The sequence below is a fragment of the Sciurus vulgaris genome (genome assembly GCF_902686455.1).
Source record: "Sciurus vulgaris genome assembly, chromosome: 1".
Lineage (NCBI taxonomy): Eukaryota > Metazoa > Chordata > Mammalia > Rodentia > Sciuridae > Sciurus > Sciurus vulgaris.
This window is the reverse complement of record NC_136461.1, coordinates 672,845-689,851: the sequence shown is the minus strand read 5'-3', so window position 1 is coordinate 689,851 and position 17,007 is coordinate 672,845. Positions and strand designations below refer to the sequence as shown.

Here is a 17,007-nt window from a genome sequence, read left to right as displayed (position 1 = left end):
GCTGTGCTGGGTTGCAACCCATGCAGCGTGAGCCTGCCAGCACTCCTGCTCGCTAGCCTCATGGTCCTGTGACTGTCCTTTGTGCCTGCCATGAAACAGACCAGCTGAACTCCACCCTGGCCCTCGAGGCCTTAGCTGTTTAAGGCACCAGGGTGACCCTGTGTGGAGTGCTTCTGTGTCTGCCGTCTCCTCTATGACTGGTGAGAGGTGGGCAGTCTGTGGATTCCTGTGTCCTCATCCATCATGTGGCCACAAGAGGACAGCTGGCTCTCATATGGAGCTTGTCCATTGGGGAATGGCCAGGTGGTTTGCTGTGGCAGTGCTTCACAACTGTGTCTCCTTCTGTAAGGGCCAGGCTCAGGGCAGGCCTCCTGCTGGGGATAGGAGTCAGCACAGGGCCCTAGGACAGCGCCCGCCTTTCTGTGAAGGAGTGTGGCTCCTTTAGGAATCGGCTTCAGAGGAAGGGCAGCAGAGCTGTTAGGAGCTGTGGTGGTCAGGGGAGGGCTTGGGCTTGGGATTAAGAGGGCTGACACTCAGTGAGCCAGAGTGGTTGCTCTGATGTCCCAGTGATTAAATGTGGCCCTGCTGCTCTTGGCATGGTGTGTCCACATTACACAGTGGGCAGGAGTGCAGTTCCTGTGTCAACTGCATCATCTTGGCAGTGACTGGGCACCCCTCTTCTGAATGACTGCACCCCACCTGTGACTTGCCAAGGGTCCCAGGCCTCACACAGTAGCAGCAGCTGTGAGGCATCAAGACCCACCTGGGCTTTGTCCTGCCAGCCTGTGTGCATGTTTCCCCATTCAGCTGGGCCCTGTACTCACCACCCTCAGGAGCTTCCCATTGGCTATTGACCTTCATTGCCTCACAAAACTGTTCTCTGAAATAAGGAATTTCCTGGCATGTCTTTAAGGCATGTCCTGAGCACCCTGAGAAACACTGTTCTCAGCTCCTTCAGGAAGGGTTGGATTATGCTTCGAGTGGCCAGTGGCCTGTCCTGCAAGTGCACATTGGAGCCATGTGTTCCACTTGTGGACACGAGAGTCCCACCTGGCATGGCTGCAGCATTGCACACCCGTGCAAGTTGCCAGTGAACCCTGAGCATCTTCCTGGTGCAGGTGAAGGCAGCCGTATGCCATCCCAATCCCATTCAGCACTTTTGAGTTCCTCATACCTCCAAAAAGATAAACATTTAAAATTGGTCAGGAAAAACTCTTGTCCAGACATGCTCTTGGTGTTCTTGGCACTTCCAGTACAGAGGGACCCCATCTTTTGAGTGTGGCCACACCTGGAGGACAGGCTGGGGAGGCTGGCATCCTCCCTCTTGTTCTGAGCTCAGATCTGCTGTCTGCCGAGGGACTCCCACCTCAGTATCAGCTCTCCTTTAAAGTCCCTGACTGTCCCCTCAAGCCCCCAGACTTGGTGTATCCTCCACATTGCACCTGGTCCGCAGGAGCAGTCCCTGTGGGGACTGCAGTGACCACGGCTCTTCTGGATGTGCTTTTCCCCTTTTCTTGAGACAGCCTGCTTTTGTGCACACAGCATTCTACAATGGATTGCTCCTGGGGTAGCCAGGGAGGTTGTGGTGCACTCCTGAACTGTGCTTAGCCATTTTTATCCGGTAGATGCTTTTGGGTCCTCTTGCCTCAGCCTCCTGAGTTGCTGGGATTATCTGGCATGCACCACCACACAGACCTAATTTTTTTGTTTCTTTGAACTTTTTTTGGGGGGAAGGGTGCTGGGGATTGAACCCAGAGGCACTTTACCACTGAGCAACATCCACAGCCCTTTATATTTTTTATTTTGAGACAAAGTCTTGCTAAATTGCAAAGGGTCTTGCTGAATTACTGAGGTTGGTCTTCAACTTGTGATCCTCCTACCTTAGCCTCCCTAGTTACTGGGTTACAGGTGTAGCTTAGTGGTAGAATGTGTGCTTAGCATGCACATGGCACCCTGGGTTTGATCCCCAGCACCAAAAAATAATCTATTAAATCTTTGTTTTCTTTTTTTTTTTTTTTTCCACAGTGCTGGGGATCGAACCCAGGGCCTTGTGCTAGCAAGGCAAGCACTCTACCAACTGAGCTATGTCCCCAGCCCTTTGTTTTCTTTTTGAGGTTGTGTCTTAATATGTTGCCCAAACATGCCTTGACATTCTGGGCTAAAGTGGGCCTCCTGTCTCAGCCTCTAAGAAGCTAGGACTATAGGGTGGCATGCAGCTTAAATCTTAATGTAATTAGACAGTATATTACAACGCCTTTATATTATAGTCATTCCACTTAGTTAAGCTTCAAGTTGACTTCAGGGAAGCTGTGGTCACTTCCAGGCTGATGCTCCTTCCCTGGTGCTGCAGGATGGGGGCTGTGGACAGACATACCTGGTGTTCCTGGCACAGTTCAAGTTCCAAAGTAGACACCAAGACCTTCCTCAGCTGGTGTGTGGGCACCACTGAAAAAGACAACCTAAAACTGATTCCTACTCTTTGCCCCATTGTCTATGCCTCCAAGACTCCTGCCTGTTCTCTATTCCTGACTCTCACTGGGTCCATGGGGCCGCTGGACCTCTTACACAGGTCCTGCTGTGGAAAAGCTTGATATGAGCATGATTAGAGCTATTACTGCTATGCCATGCCCACTTTGGCAAGGGGGCCTGTCTACCCTGAGCAGCAGAGCACCTGAGAAGCCTCTGCCACAGGGAGCTGTTTGCTGTGCACCACGTTGATGCTAGCTTTTCTTGAGGCAACAGACGAAATCTCCAGTTTGGGATGGAGTCTCAGTGAATGTAGGGACTGCCTTGTGTTTTATCAGTGGAGGTCTGAGTGTCAGTCTGCTGCCTCTGGCAGTTGTTTTGGAAAACCATATGCCCAGGGTGGGAGCACAGTTGTCAGGAGGCCACTGTCCTGAGTGCTTGGGGTGCGGGTCTTTGCACAGCAGTTTGTTTGTTCATGTAAAGTTTAAGCAGGATACGTTGGAGTAGGGTCCTTGGAGTCTGTTTAGCAGGATCCTGGTTGCAAATGCTGGCTCTGGCCAGTTAGCAGTGGGGAGGAACCTGGTGGGAACAGCTGCCCTTCTCTTGGCTGCCATCCCACTTCAGAGGGCACTGCCTCAGGGTGTCCAGCTCAGGACGTGCTTTGGGAAATTGAGTGTGGGGGTAGCAGTGTAGCATTTGGTTGCACTAACATGTATAGAAAGTGATTCAGGCTATACTGATTCTATAACTTCTAGCCAGCACAATGGTGTCGGCCCACAATCCCAGCTTCTTAGGCAGCTGAGGCAGGAGGATCACAAGTTCAAAGCCAGCCTGAGCCCTTTTTCAAACAAAATAAAACAAAAAAACTCCTCAGCTTTGCTGTTCTTGTGATTTGGGGATAGGCTGTCATCAGCTTTTGTGATACCCAGCCATGTACCTTTGCTGCTTTCTTGTGAGATCCCATTTTCCCTTCCCTCTGCAGGGGACAGGGCAGCTGACAGAGACTTTATAGAGACGTGTGTCATATACTTGGAATGAATGTGCTGCCTGAGACTTATCTTTCAAATTTTCATTTTTTTTTCCCACCTGAATAAACCCTTGTTCCTATCAGTGGTGGTGTTTGCAGCCCGCGCTGCAGCTGTTGTTCTGGAAGGTGGCGTAGCTACAGTGCTTGCTTCCTGTTGCCAGCCCTGCCGGTAGCATGCATAAGCCCATTTGGGGATACGGCCATTTTAATAACTTGGAGTGCGGTGCAGGGTCCCCTCAAGTCAGAAGGCAGGAGTAAATCCTGTCCTCCAGCTGTGACAGGGTGCCCTCCCCTCTCAGTGGACTGGACTGGAGATTAGTGTTTGTGGGTTTCTGTTTAATGAGGCCCAGTCAGAGTGATGCTGTTGACACTGAGCCCCACAAGTTTTGTTAGAACACGGTTAAGGGTAGTAGACTGCCATTTCTGAGTTCTGCCTTTGAGAATTCTTTCCCCCAGGGGACTTCCCAGTGGGCTCCCACTTAGGAATTCTGCTTTGTATCTTATTTTTGGCTTAATCAAGTTGCAGTTAGAAGTAAAATGATAGGATTCAGAGAGAACTGCAGGTTCTTTGACTTGTCCCTGGTTGGGAAGGCATGTGCACAAAGTGGGCTCGTTGTGCAAACCCACAGCCATGGTCCATGTGCGACTGGATTTGTCATTTTCCACAAAGTAGAATCCTGGATTAGGTGTGGTAGTTTGGAGCATGGTCAGCAACACAGAAGGTAGAGACACTGGCAGAGCAGTGATTTCCTGCCTGCCTTCTTGGCTCTCTGCTCTCCCTTAGCCTTCCTCTCTGGATCTCTGCTCTGACTGCGGCCATGGCAGGAGAAACCTCCAAGGCTCTGGCAGGTGACTGGGCCCTCCTGAGAACTTGGATTGTGTGCTGGTGCCAGCTGCTAGGGAGATCCAGGGCAGGCTTCTTAACTACAAATTATGAGGATCTCTTCTTCTGAGACGACATGGGGCTGCAGGGCTGGCCTGTCCCCAGCAGGCATTCTGAGATATGTCCCCCACTTGGGTTAGGTGGGAAAGTCAGCCTCTCCTGGGTGCTGGGGTGGTCAGCTCTGCTCTCATTGGATGAGTGGCTGCAACTGCTGCTGAGCACAAGAGGAGCCTGCAGTTGGTGCCTGTGGGAATCAGCTTCCCTTTGGTAAATTGCTAAGTCCTTTAGCTTAACTGATGGTTAGGGTCAAATTTGATGTCAACCTTAAAGTTATCTTGTGTGGAACTGAGATATGTGCACTCGGGAAAAGAGCAGCTGTCCAGTGATGAGTGTTGAGAGATCCTGGAAGTGGGCCCAGGAGGTGCCAGCCTGTCTTTTAGCTCCATGGGCACAGCACCCAGGGGAGGGATGGTAGTATGTTAGCAGTCCTGACCTGTGGGCTGAAGAAATCTCTCCTAAGGCTGCTCTTTTTGGCTCTGATCTGATTTTTTTTCTTTTTTAAGGAAAGTCCCTGAAGAGCTCCAGTCCTACCTTTGCTGTCCCTGGCTCTCCTTCACACTGTGCTGCTGTATCTGTGGAGCACAGGTGTTGAGGGTGCATGCTCTGCATGGACGGGGAAGTGGGGCTTGTTTCTCTGTTGGTGAAGGCCCCAGAGAATTTTTACGTGATCCTGAATTCATTGTTATCAAGACAACATTCTAGTCTTTTGGGGACCCTCAGAATGAACCCAGTGGGAACCCTCCTCCCCCATTCCCCCAGACCAGGGAGGCTTTTCTCTGAATGCTGCCAGGGCACAGTGTTAAGTTGCTGCCTGTTCAGGGAGAGCTGGAGAGGGGTTCCTTTTGGCTCCCAGGCAAACAGATGAGGGTCAGACTGAACAACTCTCAACCTTTAGAACCTCACTCCAGGATCTGATTGAGCTACTGGGTTCAAACAGCATATCAGACTTCCCTCGGCCTTCCTGAAGCATCCAGGGTTTTGCTGGGAGCCCTGAGGCTTGGTCAGGAGCTTCCCCTCTCTGTGCTGGGTGAGCAGTTGCCCCACACTTGCAGGGGCCATTCTGCTCTCACTGAGGCCAAGGCCTTGGTAGGTGGCAGCTGCTGTACAGATACCAGGTCACATGCAACGGGGACTGGAAGAGTGGCCTGCCTACTACAGCTGTTTTCACCCCACCCTGACCTCAACCTCTGTGTCTGCCGTCTGAGCCCATTTTCTCCACCTGGTGGTGTGGTTTTACTTCTTAAAAGTGTGTCAACCTGGGCTAGGGGTGCAGCTTGGATAGTATACCTACATTGAGTGCATGAGACCCTGGGTTCTCTTTCCAGAACCCAGGCGCCCAGGTGAACATAGGTGTTCACTTCAAGTCAGGCACTGACCTGCTTGATATTTCTTGCAGAATGTAACTATTCAGGGGTGGCATGGGTGTGGTGGAGACAAAGCATGTCCTTGCCAAGCAGGGCCCTCCTGTGACCACACCCCTGGAGTGCTCTGGGACCCCACCCTGGACCCAGTGGTGGGGAGTGCAATGCTGGTGTCCCCTGCCCCTGGTGCCTGCCTGTCTCCCAGGTGTGCTCTGACTTCTTTTGGTGAGTTAGTGGTGAGCCTGCACTGTGTGCTTTGCCATCACATGTGGCTATGTAAGTCAGTACTTGCCCTGAGAGCTGTGCAGACCTTGCCTTCCCCAGATTTTCAGCTGACAGGGCGTGCTCCCTGGTGCTCCTTGGCAGTGGGCATCTCTGTGCATCCTTGTCAGAGCTCCCTCACTTTGGCCTCAGCCTTTACTCCAAAAATAGACTGTCCTGGTTGTACACAGCTCTTGCCTTATACATCCTTTTCTTTCTTTCTTTTTATTGACTGACTGATGGATTGATACCAGGGATTGAACCCAAGGGTACTTAACCACTAAGCCACATCCACAGCCCTTTTTTATATTTTATTTAGAGACAGGGTCTCACTAAGTTGCTCAGGGCCTTGCTAAATTGCTGAGGCTGGCTTTGAACTCACCATCCTCCTTCCTCAGCCTCCTGAGCTGCTGCAATTACAGGCATGTGCCACCAGGCCTGGCTTGGCACCCTTTTCCTTCCTCACCTGCACTGTTCCTGTGGGACGTGAAGTGGGCTTCAGGTGGACTTGGGCAAATGTGTTCCTCAGGGTCATCCCAGGCATCCTACAGAGCTTGCAGACACTGCCTCAGCTTTGCCTCTCTTCATTTGCCAAGAGCTGTAGGAGGCCAGTTCCTACTTCCCCATTAAAAGAATGAGGCCTCCACTTTGATCCCTTAACTAGACATTTTTTCCTCGACATGAATCTTAGTTTCCTCACCTGTGCAAATAGTTTGGAATTAGGTAAAGGAGGAAGGAATTCTGTGAAGGCCTCGTAGGAGACCTTGCAGACCTGGCGGAGGAGCAGGCCTCCGCCATCTCTGCATGAGGGCAGCTCACTAGCTGCAGGAGCATACATGGCCTCGCTGTCTGGGACAAGCAAGCAGAGCTGTTGAGGCCACGGAGGAGGCTCAAGAGGAGCAGCACAGTGCCACCCTTGAGCTGCCCCCGAACACCTGAGCCTTACCTGTGCCCCTCCTGTGGGCCTGTCCCTTCTGCCCATGTCCTAGAAGACACAGCAAACAAAACTGGGCCTTTCTTAAAGGGGTTTCCTTCCGCAGAACCTTTAAAGTCTTGCCTATGAGAGATGTAGAGTCAGGTCAACAACCCAGCCCAGGAGAGCAGCCGAAGATGACAGGAACACCTAGCAGGTCACAGTCAAGTGTCACGAAGTCAAACTGCTTAGGCTGACCACTTAAATTTGTTTTTTAATATTTTTTTAGTTGTCAATGGACCTTTATTTACATGTGCTGAGACTTGAACCCAGTGCCTCACACAGCTAGGCCAGAGCAATACCACTGAGCTAGAACCACGATCCAACCACTTGTGATTCTAAAAGCTGTTTTTAGCTAGGCATGGTGGTGCACATCCGTAATTCCCAGTGATTCTAGTAGATGCTAAGTCAAAGATCACAAGTTTGAGGCCAGCCTCTGCAGGACCTATGCCAAAATAAGAAATCAGGGTTTGGGGTAGAGCACAGTGGTAGAGCACCCCTGGGCTCAATCTCCAGTACCAATAATAATTCATAAAAACCTTTTATCCTCCAGAGGTAGGAACTAATGTTTTAAACTATGGGCTTGTTTAAATCAGTTGACACCTCAATGTATCACTCAGCATTCCTAAAGTTGGGGCTGGGATGTAGCTCAGTGGTAGAGCACCTAGTGCTGGGTTCCACTGCCAGCAGCAGAACCCCTAGAATTTCTGAATAGTCAGTTTGCTGAAATAATTAATGAGGTGCTTGCCCTCAACTGCAGTGGTGCAGAGGAGCTCTTAGAACAGTTCACGGGGGGAGGTAAGCCCTTGCCCTGCAGACCCTTGCAATCAGACACCCCTGGGGGTTGGGGTTGCTCCACCTTAAGGACGGTGGCCCTGGGGTGGTGGTGGGTCCAGGGTGTGCTGCCAACTCCCACACTGTCCCCATCTCTGCTTGGACTGCAGCTGCTTCCTCCTGGACATCTCGTCTGTTGATTCACTGTCAGGGTTTTTGGGCCTTTCTGCTGCTGAAGCTTCCTTTTTGAAAATCAGTGGGTTTTCCAGGTTTTCTTTCCTGGAGGAACTGAAGTGCACCTGGGACTGGTTTTGTGCTCTCTCTGTTGAGGCTCCAGTTTGAGAAGAGAGCAGGCCCTGCGGTCTCTACCAAGGTGGGTGCAGAGCAGGAGAAAGCTACCAAGGCACTGCAAGTAATGCTGAAGGACGGCTCATAAGAGGTGCTCAGTGTCCCAGTGAGGAACGCCTCCCAGGGAGGGGGTGGGTGTAGCCTTTGCCCAAGCGTCCAGTCAGAATGATGGGGCTGGAAGGTGCAGGTCTGCTGGGCTTTGGGCTTTACAGAGTTGCCCCCCACCCAAGGAGTCGGGTCCAGCACACTGGTATTCTGCTGGCAAGGGCTAAGCCTGGGACAGCAGGCAGGACAGACTAACCAGGTACATCCAGGTCTCTAGGTCAGAGTAACACTTTCATCTAAAGCTCCTTAACGCGAGCACCTAGCTACACGCAGAATGGCATTTTGCACATGTTGGACAGAAATAAGAGAATCAAGCCTCGGCCAGAAAGGTTCCAGAACTGCAAGGACCTGTTTGACCTGATTCTAACTTGTGAGGAGCGAGTCTATGACCAGGTGGTGGAAGGTGAGCGCGAGGCCTGTGGTCCTGCTGCAGGGATGTGGGAGGGGCCAGGAGTGGGCCTGTAGCCTGCCTGCCAGCCAGGCCGCCTGTGCCTGCACTGGAGCTGTGCCCTGGGCTCTCGGCTGGTGTTCGTAGGCTCCTCTGGCAGAAGGCATGCCAGGCCCTGGCCAGGGTGACAGCAGAGGACAGTGGGCACTTCCCCACTGACCTGCACAGCTCTCCCTCTGGTGGTGGAACCAGGATGAGCAAGCAAAGGACCATGGAGGTGGGTAAGGTCGGGTGTTTGTGGCCCTTATGCTGATGAAGTTTGTCAGAGCAAAACCTCCCGTGAGTGGCTTCCAGACGGCTGTGTGGCCTGAGCAAGAGCTGTCTGGCATGCAGATGGAAGGACAGGCTGAGCAGGTCTAAAGTGGCCTTGGGTTACATTTGACGTTTGCTGAGATTTCCTTGAATCATGGCCTTTCTCCTGAGAGTTTCTTCCTCAGGGGAAAGTCCCCAGGCCTGGCTGGCTGCTCTGTCCTCAGTTGTGCTCCCCAAACCCTCAAGTTCAGACCAATCAGGGCAGGCAGGCAGGGCCCTGCACACAGGCACATCTGCCATCTGCTCCCTGTTGGGAACCTCTGATGTCTGTGTCATTTTGTCCCAATCAGATCTGAACTCCAGAGAGCAGGAGACCTGCCAGCCAGTGCATGTGGTCAATGTGGACATCCAGGACAACCATGAGGAGGCCACCCTGGGAGCTTTCCTCATCTGTGAACTCTGCCAGTGTGTAAGTGTCAGCCTCTGTCTGAGCTGTTGCTACCGGGGAAAAGTGGCCTCTCCTGCCCAGGGCAGGATGGGGGCTTCCCATGGCCAACCATGGCTGTGTGGCTCAATTCAGGGTCAGATTACAACCAATACTAGGAGATGCAGAGATGTGCATACAACAGACCCTCCCTTGCTGCTTTGGCTGAAGTGCCCACTGGTGCTCTGGTTCATCTGACAGAAGCTTGTGAAGAAGGGGTGCCTCACCTCTCCCCTGTGCTGGATCTCAGCTCCTAACGTGCCCAGCACCAGTGGCATTCCAAGCTCAGTGGGGTCAGAAGTGCACCCTCTGTGGGCCTGGGGACCCCCCAAGGCACATCTGCAACAGATAGCTCTGTGTCCTCTTTACCTGCTGGATTTATCAGGCAGGCCCCTGGGTATTCTCCCAGGACCTTCCCAGAGGGAGATCCATGTGTCCAGCCTTGTGCCCTTGGGATCTGTTTAAAAGGTCTGCTGGCTGTGACACAGAAATTAAGAAAACGGTGGCTTAGCCAAGATGGAGGTTGGTGGATGCTGGGCTGGGGGTGTGTCCCTGCCCTCTGGATGCTCAGCGTGGCACGGTCTCCACTCCCAGCTGTCTTGTGATCCAGTGTGATTGCTGGGGCTCCAGCAGTGGTTCTTACAATCTGGCTAACGTGCAAAGCAAGCTGCAGAGGAGGTGTGCCTCAGAAGCTGTGTCTGCAACTTCTACTTGGGTCACACTGAGTCTTTCTCCAGTGTCACTGCATGGCTGCCAAGGCTGGAGACCAGGGGGACTGGGGTGGCAGCAATCATGCCAGGGTAGGTGTGCTCTGGTGCTTGCCCACCTCACTTCAGGGCAGGGGTTCTCCACTAGGGTACCTCTGGCAATATCTGGGTGCAGTTGTGATTCTCACAGTCAGGAGGGAGGCTATTGGTGTCTCAGGTGTGTAGCGAGTGCTGCCCAGCACCCTACCATGCAGACACCCCAACCTGGAACATGGCCAGCTTCCCTGCGGAGCAACTTTGGGGCGCTACCTTCCTTGCCCCCTTCTCTCCCAAGTTGAGGACTCGCTGGCTGGTGAGGGTCCAATATACCTGGGATGCTGAAGCAAATGCCCAAGCACCAGGCTGGATCCCAAAGCCTGCCCCACTTCTGAATCTGCTTTGTGCTTCTCCTGGCCTGGGGTTCTGAGGTGTTCAGTGCAGATGCCCCTTTACAGCAGGTGCCACTAGGCAGAGTAAGGTCAGGATGCTCTGTCCTGGGGAGACATGCTGGTGTCTGTGGCTCCAGGCATGGGCAGGGGAGGTGCCCTGTGCTCAGGGACACACTCTTTCCAGATCCAGCACACAGAGGACATGGAGAATGAGATTGACGAACTGCTGCAGGAGTTCGAGGAGAAGAGTGGCCGGGCCTTCCTGCACACCGTCTGCTTCTACTGAGCTAGCCTCCTTACTGCTGCTCCTCCCAACACGTCTTCACTTGCAGGCGTTCTTGGTGGACGGTGTGTAAACTGTACATAATGAGATGAAAAGGTACATGGAAACGCCAGGTTGAAGACCGTGCTAAGCCCCACTTCTCTTCACCATGAGAAAAAGACGGTTACTGCCCGCTGCCCCAGCGTGTGCCTGTTGGTCTGCCCTGCCCTCTTCTCCCCCAGTTGCTGGATTGTACAAATATCTGAATAAAGCAACGAGCTGTATCTTACTAGGAAAGAACTTGGAATTGCCCAATAAATAGATGCTGCTGGTTGTCAATGCTTTGTCCTGATTCCTGGCCAGGCTCTCCTGCAGAGGAGGCGGCGGTGGCAGAGGCCGGAGGACCTCCTGAGGGCCAGGGGCTTGCTGCCGGAGGCAGGACACAGGCAGGATGGTGTCCTCCCTGTGGTTCCCACCCACACAGCTGTGCTCAGTCGTCCTGAGTGTCAAGACTGCGCACCCATTAGATTTACTCCCAGGTGACCCTCCTGGCTGCCCTGGGACCTAGAAAGAAGGTAAATAAAGGCCGTCCGGTGTGTTGGGCAGGGCACGGGGTTCCTGAGCTGTCAGACTGCCCTTGCGCTGGGCTGTGGGTAAGGGTTGGGACCCTGTGCCTGGTCCCCAGCGATAAGGGCAGCCAGAGCAGTCCCATGGGCACAGGGCCTCCGGACCTGACACTGGCAGCCCCAGAACCCGCGCCGCCACACGGGGGGCAGCCTCCCCGCCGCCCCCGCTCCCAATCCTCCCGCCCTGCCTCCCGCACTCTGCCCCTACCTCCGGCCGTGTGGCCAGGGCTTTGGGTGACCTCCCCGGCTCCTTGGTGACCTTGCCGTCCTCCCCAGCCGCCGCCATCCCCCACCCCGCTAGTGGCGCTATCCTGCCGGACGCCGACCAGCCTGCCCTGCGGCCCTCACCTGGGGACCCGAGGACCGGCCTCCGCGACGAGGCGGGGCGGCGGGGTCCCGCGGCGTCACGCGCCGGGCGCCCGCGTCCCTCCCGTGCGGCGGGGGCGGGGGGCGGAGACAGCGGCGCGGGGCGGAGGCAGCTCTCGCGGGGCGCAGGAGGCGGGGGCCGCGCCGACCGCGGAGCGCGCAGCCGAGGGCGGAGCGCAGCGCGCCGCGGCCGCGACCCCAGCGGCCCGTCCTGCCGTGCGCCGCGCCTGCTCCGGGGCCGCGGGCTGCGGCGGCGCGCGGACGGCGCTGACCTCTGCGGAGGCGCCAGGGGCTCAGCATCGGGCCGGGGCCGGGGGGGCGCCGGGGCCGGGGGGCGGCGCTCCGGCCCGGCCCGGCCCCGCCCGATGTCCATGAGCGCGAACACCATGATCTTCATGATTCTGGGGGCGTCGATCGTGATGGTGAGCGGAGGGGCTTCCCGCGCGCGCCCCCTGCGCCCCGCCCGCGCGCGCGCCTCCCCCGCCTCGCCGCCTTGTTTACCCGCCCGCGCGGCCCGCGCCGCCCTCGCCGCCCCGCGCGCCCTCCGCGCGGCGCTGCCCCCTCCCCGGCCCCTCCGGCCCGGCCCACTCCTCGCGCTGACCGGTCATGGGTTCTTCCAGGCCATCGCGTGCTTGATGGACATGAACGCGCTGCTGGACCGATTCCACAACTACATCCTCCCGCACCTGCGGGGCGAGGACCGCGTCTGCCACTGCAACTGTGGCCGGTGAGTGCGCCCCGGCGCGGGGCACGACACGCGTGATCACACATGTGCGCGGGCGCGGGCCCGGCGGCCGGCGCAGCTGGGCCGCAGAGCCGCGCCAGAGCGTGCGGGCTGCCGGGCCTGCCGGCCGCTGGGGGAGGGGCTGCCGCCGGGAGCCCGCGGCCGGCCAGCTCCGCCCCGGCTGCGGCCCAGGGCAGCTGCAGGACCCGGGGCCCCTCCAGCCCTCCCCTGCCCGTAGAGAGCCTGGAGAGAAAGGGCCGCCAGAGGGTGGCGGAATGGGCGACTGGCCTCCTGGTCCAGGGCCTGGAGGCTGACTTACAGCAGCCCAGTGTGGTGGCCATCGTGGAGGCCCGGCCCAGCCCAGTCCAGCCGTCCTCCTCACGGCCCAGGTGTTTCCGGACCTCCCTGTGAACAGGGCAGGCAGGTGGAGGAGGTCAGGGTGGGGAGGCCTACACTGAGGAGCCGCTGGCACAGCCCTTCGTGTGGAGGGGGAACTGAGGCAGGGCTGCGGCCGGGGCTTGCTCAAGGTCACAGTGAGCCCCTGCCACACGCCCCTGGGTGGCCCTGCTCCTGTGCACGTGTAGTGATGGAGTCTTTCTGCCCATGCATGTCTGTACGTCCATGTACGAAATAAACATCTTCTCATGAGCCGCGCATGTGTGTACCGTCTGTGCATATACATGTGCGTACACACAGCGCACACACAGCATGCACTCATCCCAAAGATGCCCTCCCGCGGTGCCTGTTGTCCCTGCTGGACAGACGAGGAAGCGGACAGAGGTTTTAGAGGATGGACTCGCCCAAGGTCATGCAGCCAGGAGAGGATGGGACTCCAACCACAGAACCGGCCCTCACCTTTCCTTGCAGTGCTGTCCCAGGGCTCTGGACCTGTGAGGGCAGTGGGGTGTGTGCCAGGGCAGTGCATGTCTCTCGTAAGTGTGTCACATGCCTCTGGGTGCAGATAGGCGTGTTGCAGGACAGTGCATGAGAGCAGGAGAGGAGGGGTGAGCGTGGCCCTCGCGTGTGCTGGGCACAGTGGAGAGGTTGCTGGGTGGCCACATGTTCCCAGAGAAGCCTGGGTCCCACCTGGTGTGCACAGTCGAGGAAAGGCACGGGGCACGCCCCCTGCCTCCAGGCTCTGCCTGCTGGGGCAGAGACCCTCCCAGGTGCACAGTGTGCACGCCTGGCCAGACACTCGGCTCCAGGAGCACGCCTTAGCCCCATGGGCCGACGGATGTGCCCAGCGTGGACCTGCCTGTGACCGCACACTGAAGGGCTGCCTCGGCAGATGGAGGGTGCTTTCCAGAGCGTTTGTGCAGGGCGTGTGTCTGCATCTCAGGTAGTTTCTAGAACACGTGGACCCATGTAGGACAGGCGCCTGCCAAGTGGAGGCTGAAGGAAGGCCTGTATGTGCATAGACCCCTGCCCCACTGTGCACACAGAGCATCTCTGTGCGTGTGTCTACATGTATGTGCTTTGTACACATTTCTGCATACAGGATATGTAGATTCATACAAAGACCTCTTGTATATTGACAGCATATATATGTATGGAAAGTACATGTATATTGAACAATATACAGTGCTGTGTGCTCAGAGGAATGTCGGAGTGTCTCTGTGTGGGTGCAGCGACTGTGTGAGCAGATTACAGGTTTGCATGTGGGGTACCCGTGTATACACCATGTACACGTGCTGCCACAACAGATTCTACCTGTGTGTACACTGTGCAGAATAAGCGTATACACGTTTGTGTCTCATACATGCCTCTACATGGAATTTCATACAGAGGACATGTATGTAAATCAATTCCGTGCAGCACGCACGTCAGCAGGCAATGTCAGTGCCTGTGCACACGCATCTGTGCACAGGACAGCACCCCACAGAGGCCGGCCCTGTAAGTGGAGTAATGTGCATCCATGTGTGGCACACCGCGCTCGTGCCTGGAGTGTGCTTGGTCGGTGCATGGATGGGGGCTTGTGGGGTGTGGGGCCCTTGTCCACGGTATACACGCTGTGCTCTGTGCATGTGGCCGGTGTGTATGCACGACATGCATTGGGCCCTGGGGTGGGCACACGTGGCATGTATGGCACAGGCGGGACACATGTCTGTACATACCACAGACACGTGTGCACACAGCACATCCCTCTGCTTTCATCTGGGAGACCTGAGCCCCCCCTGGTCCAGCCACGACTGGACCTGGAGTTCGGAGGAGGCCCAGGGTCGGGGAGGAGGAGCTGCAGGTGCTCAAGCCAGCAGCTGTCTCAGCCCAGAGGTTGGCACCCCTGCTTGTGGGGCGCCTGGCAGTTTCCCGCCAGCCACCTGTGCTGGGGACTCACAGTTCAGTGCCCCAGGGCCCCTAATGGCCAGGAAGCACTTCCTCCCAGGGACTGGCTCAACCACGTTCTCTCTGACCATCAGTGGTTTTCCATCATGATGACAGATGATGATTATGGATGAGCTTCTCATCAGATGAGTGACAGCTGCCAGGTGTCACTCATGGTCACTCCTCACTAGTGGACCATGGTCCAGCAGCCCAAGCCCTGCACATTGGGACCTGCTAGGGTGGATGAGGGGGTTGAGCCCCAGGAGCAGGAGAGGTTCTGAGGGGCCTGACTGGGAGCTGCCCCTTCCCTGGCCTGGGGGAAAGGGCCCCTTTTAAGGAAGATGACGAGTCTGTTTCCTTTTGGGGAAGGTCCCTCTGGGTTGGGGAGGAGGGAAGACCAGGCCTGGGCAGGAAGACTGGAAGCCTGCTGGGCAGGGCCGCAGGGTCTGCTGCAGGTGAAGATGCCCGCAGCTCACTGGGGGAGGAGGGAGAAGCAGGTTTGGGGAGCCGGGAGCTATTTTCAGCATGCGTTCAAGGTGTCTGTAGATCCCACGTGGAGATGCACAGGCAGCCGAGCGCGGAGCAGACGTGGGGGCAGCAGGGAGGAGAGTGGCCGTGAGGTTTGCTTGGCGGGCAGGAGCAAAGGGAGGGGCCCTGATAGGACAGTGGAAAGTGGTGCTGCCAGGGCGTGTTGTCCTAGGGACCGGTTCCCCTGCAGGGCACCCTGGGAATCCTGGGGCTGGAGGGCCCCCCGGAAGTGGGGCGAGCCACCAGAGGAAGCTGTCCAGTGCCACCTGAGGGCCTACAGGCCCTACTCTCCTTGGGCATGGTGTGGCCTGTTTGAGACCAGGGCCATGGTGGGTGCCTGGATCAAGGGGCGGAGCCTGGGCAGAGGGGACACCATCCATCCCGCCGGCAGTGTGTGGGCAGTGATGGGCATGGGTGAAGCACACATCGGAGGTCAGAGCCCAGGGTAGGCCAATGGCGCATGTGATGGCACCGAGTGTGGACCGTTCTCAGGCCTGTGTACAGGCCAGGGCCAGTTCTGGCAGCCACTGGCCTTTGAGCTCTGCTGGACCCTCGGCAGACCCCCACAGTCGCAGGTGGGCTGTGGCTCAGGCCTCGGGCCCTCGGGAAGGAGGGAGGTGCTGGCTAGGGCACGTCCCTAGCCAGGCCTGCAGCCCACCTGGACCTCACTCCTCGTGTCAGGTCCACGGCCTCCCACCTACCTGGACAGTTCTCCTGCCTGGGGACCTGGGGCTGGGGTGGGGTGGTCTGATGACTTCCAACCAGCGCACGGGGACTGCTTCAGAGACTCCCTGAGGTGCCCGTAGGAGTCACGCCACCTGCCTCAGGGACCCCCAGCCTGCCCAGCGTGGACCCGGGGAAGCCAGGCCAGGGTTGGCGGGAGAGGTGCCAGCCCGCCCTGCCGCCCGCAGGCACCACATCCACTACGTGATCCCGTACGACGGGGACCAGTCGGTGGTGGACGCCTCCGAGAACTACTTTGTGACGGACAATGTGACCAAGCAGGAGATCGACCTCATGCTGGGGCTGCTGCTGGGCTTCTGCATCAGCTGGTTCCTGGTGTGGATGGACGGCGTCCTGCACTGCGCCGTGCGTGCCTGGAGGGCCGGCCGGCGCTACGGTGAGTGCCTCCCACCCACCGCTGGGAAGCCCCAGCCAAGCCCGGCCGCCTGACCGCCCTGTCCCCTGCAGATGGCTCGTGGGCTTGGCTGCCCAAGCTGTGCAGCCTGCGGGACCTGGGCCGGAGGCCACACAGGCCCTTCGAGGAGCCGGCTGGGAACATGGTGCACGTGAAGCAGAAACTCTACCACAACGGCCACCCCAGCCCGCGGCACCTGTGAGCCGCGCACAGGACTCGGGGCCTCTGTGCAGACGTAAACAGAACCCGTGGAGCCCAGCCAGCCAGATGGGACTGCGGCCTCAGGCCCAGGGTGTCCTGGCCTGTGGCTGGCTGGGCTGTGGTCGCAGGGCAAGTTCAGCGGAAGGTGCTGTCTCTTCTTTTTATAAAGGGGGTGGGGGGTTGGGGTGGGGCTGGCCGCTGGGCCTCAGGGCAGGACACAAAGGGCAGGCTCTGTCCTAGAGGTGCTGGGGGCCGGGGGTGGT

General features: G+C 57.2%; 2 protein-coding genes across 2 annotated transcripts in view; both read left to right on the top strand.

Annotated features, from left to right (window-relative positions):
• The window catches only part of SSU72 (SSU72 homolog, RNA polymerase II CTD phosphatase), a 28,083-nt gene extending 16,905 nt beyond the window's left edge, over window positions 1–11,178 (top strand). The window contains exons 3-5 of the mRNA XM_079149420.1: window positions 8,522–8,661; window positions 9,309–9,427; window positions 10,762–11,178. Of these exons, the coding sequence (XP_079005546.1) occupies window positions 8,522–8,661; window positions 9,309–9,427; window positions 10,762–10,863 (361 nt within the window). The 3' untranslated portion in view covers window positions 10,864–11,178. The remainder of the gene's footprint in view (window positions 1–8,521; window positions 8,662–9,308; window positions 9,428–10,761) is intronic.
• Window positions 11,179–11,949: 771 nt separating this feature from the next.
• Window positions 11,950–16,939, top strand: TMEM240 (transmembrane protein 240). Its single transcript, XM_079148735.1, has 4 exons — window positions 11,950–12,253; window positions 12,452–12,558; window positions 16,317–16,525; window positions 16,597–16,939. Exons 1-4 carry the CDS (start codon window positions 12,197–12,199, stop codon window positions 16,743–16,745), a joined length of 522 nt encoding a protein of 173 aa, XP_079004861.1. The 5' UTR covers window positions 11,950–12,196; the 3' UTR covers window positions 16,746–16,939.
• Window positions 16,940–17,007: the final 68 nt, after the last annotated feature.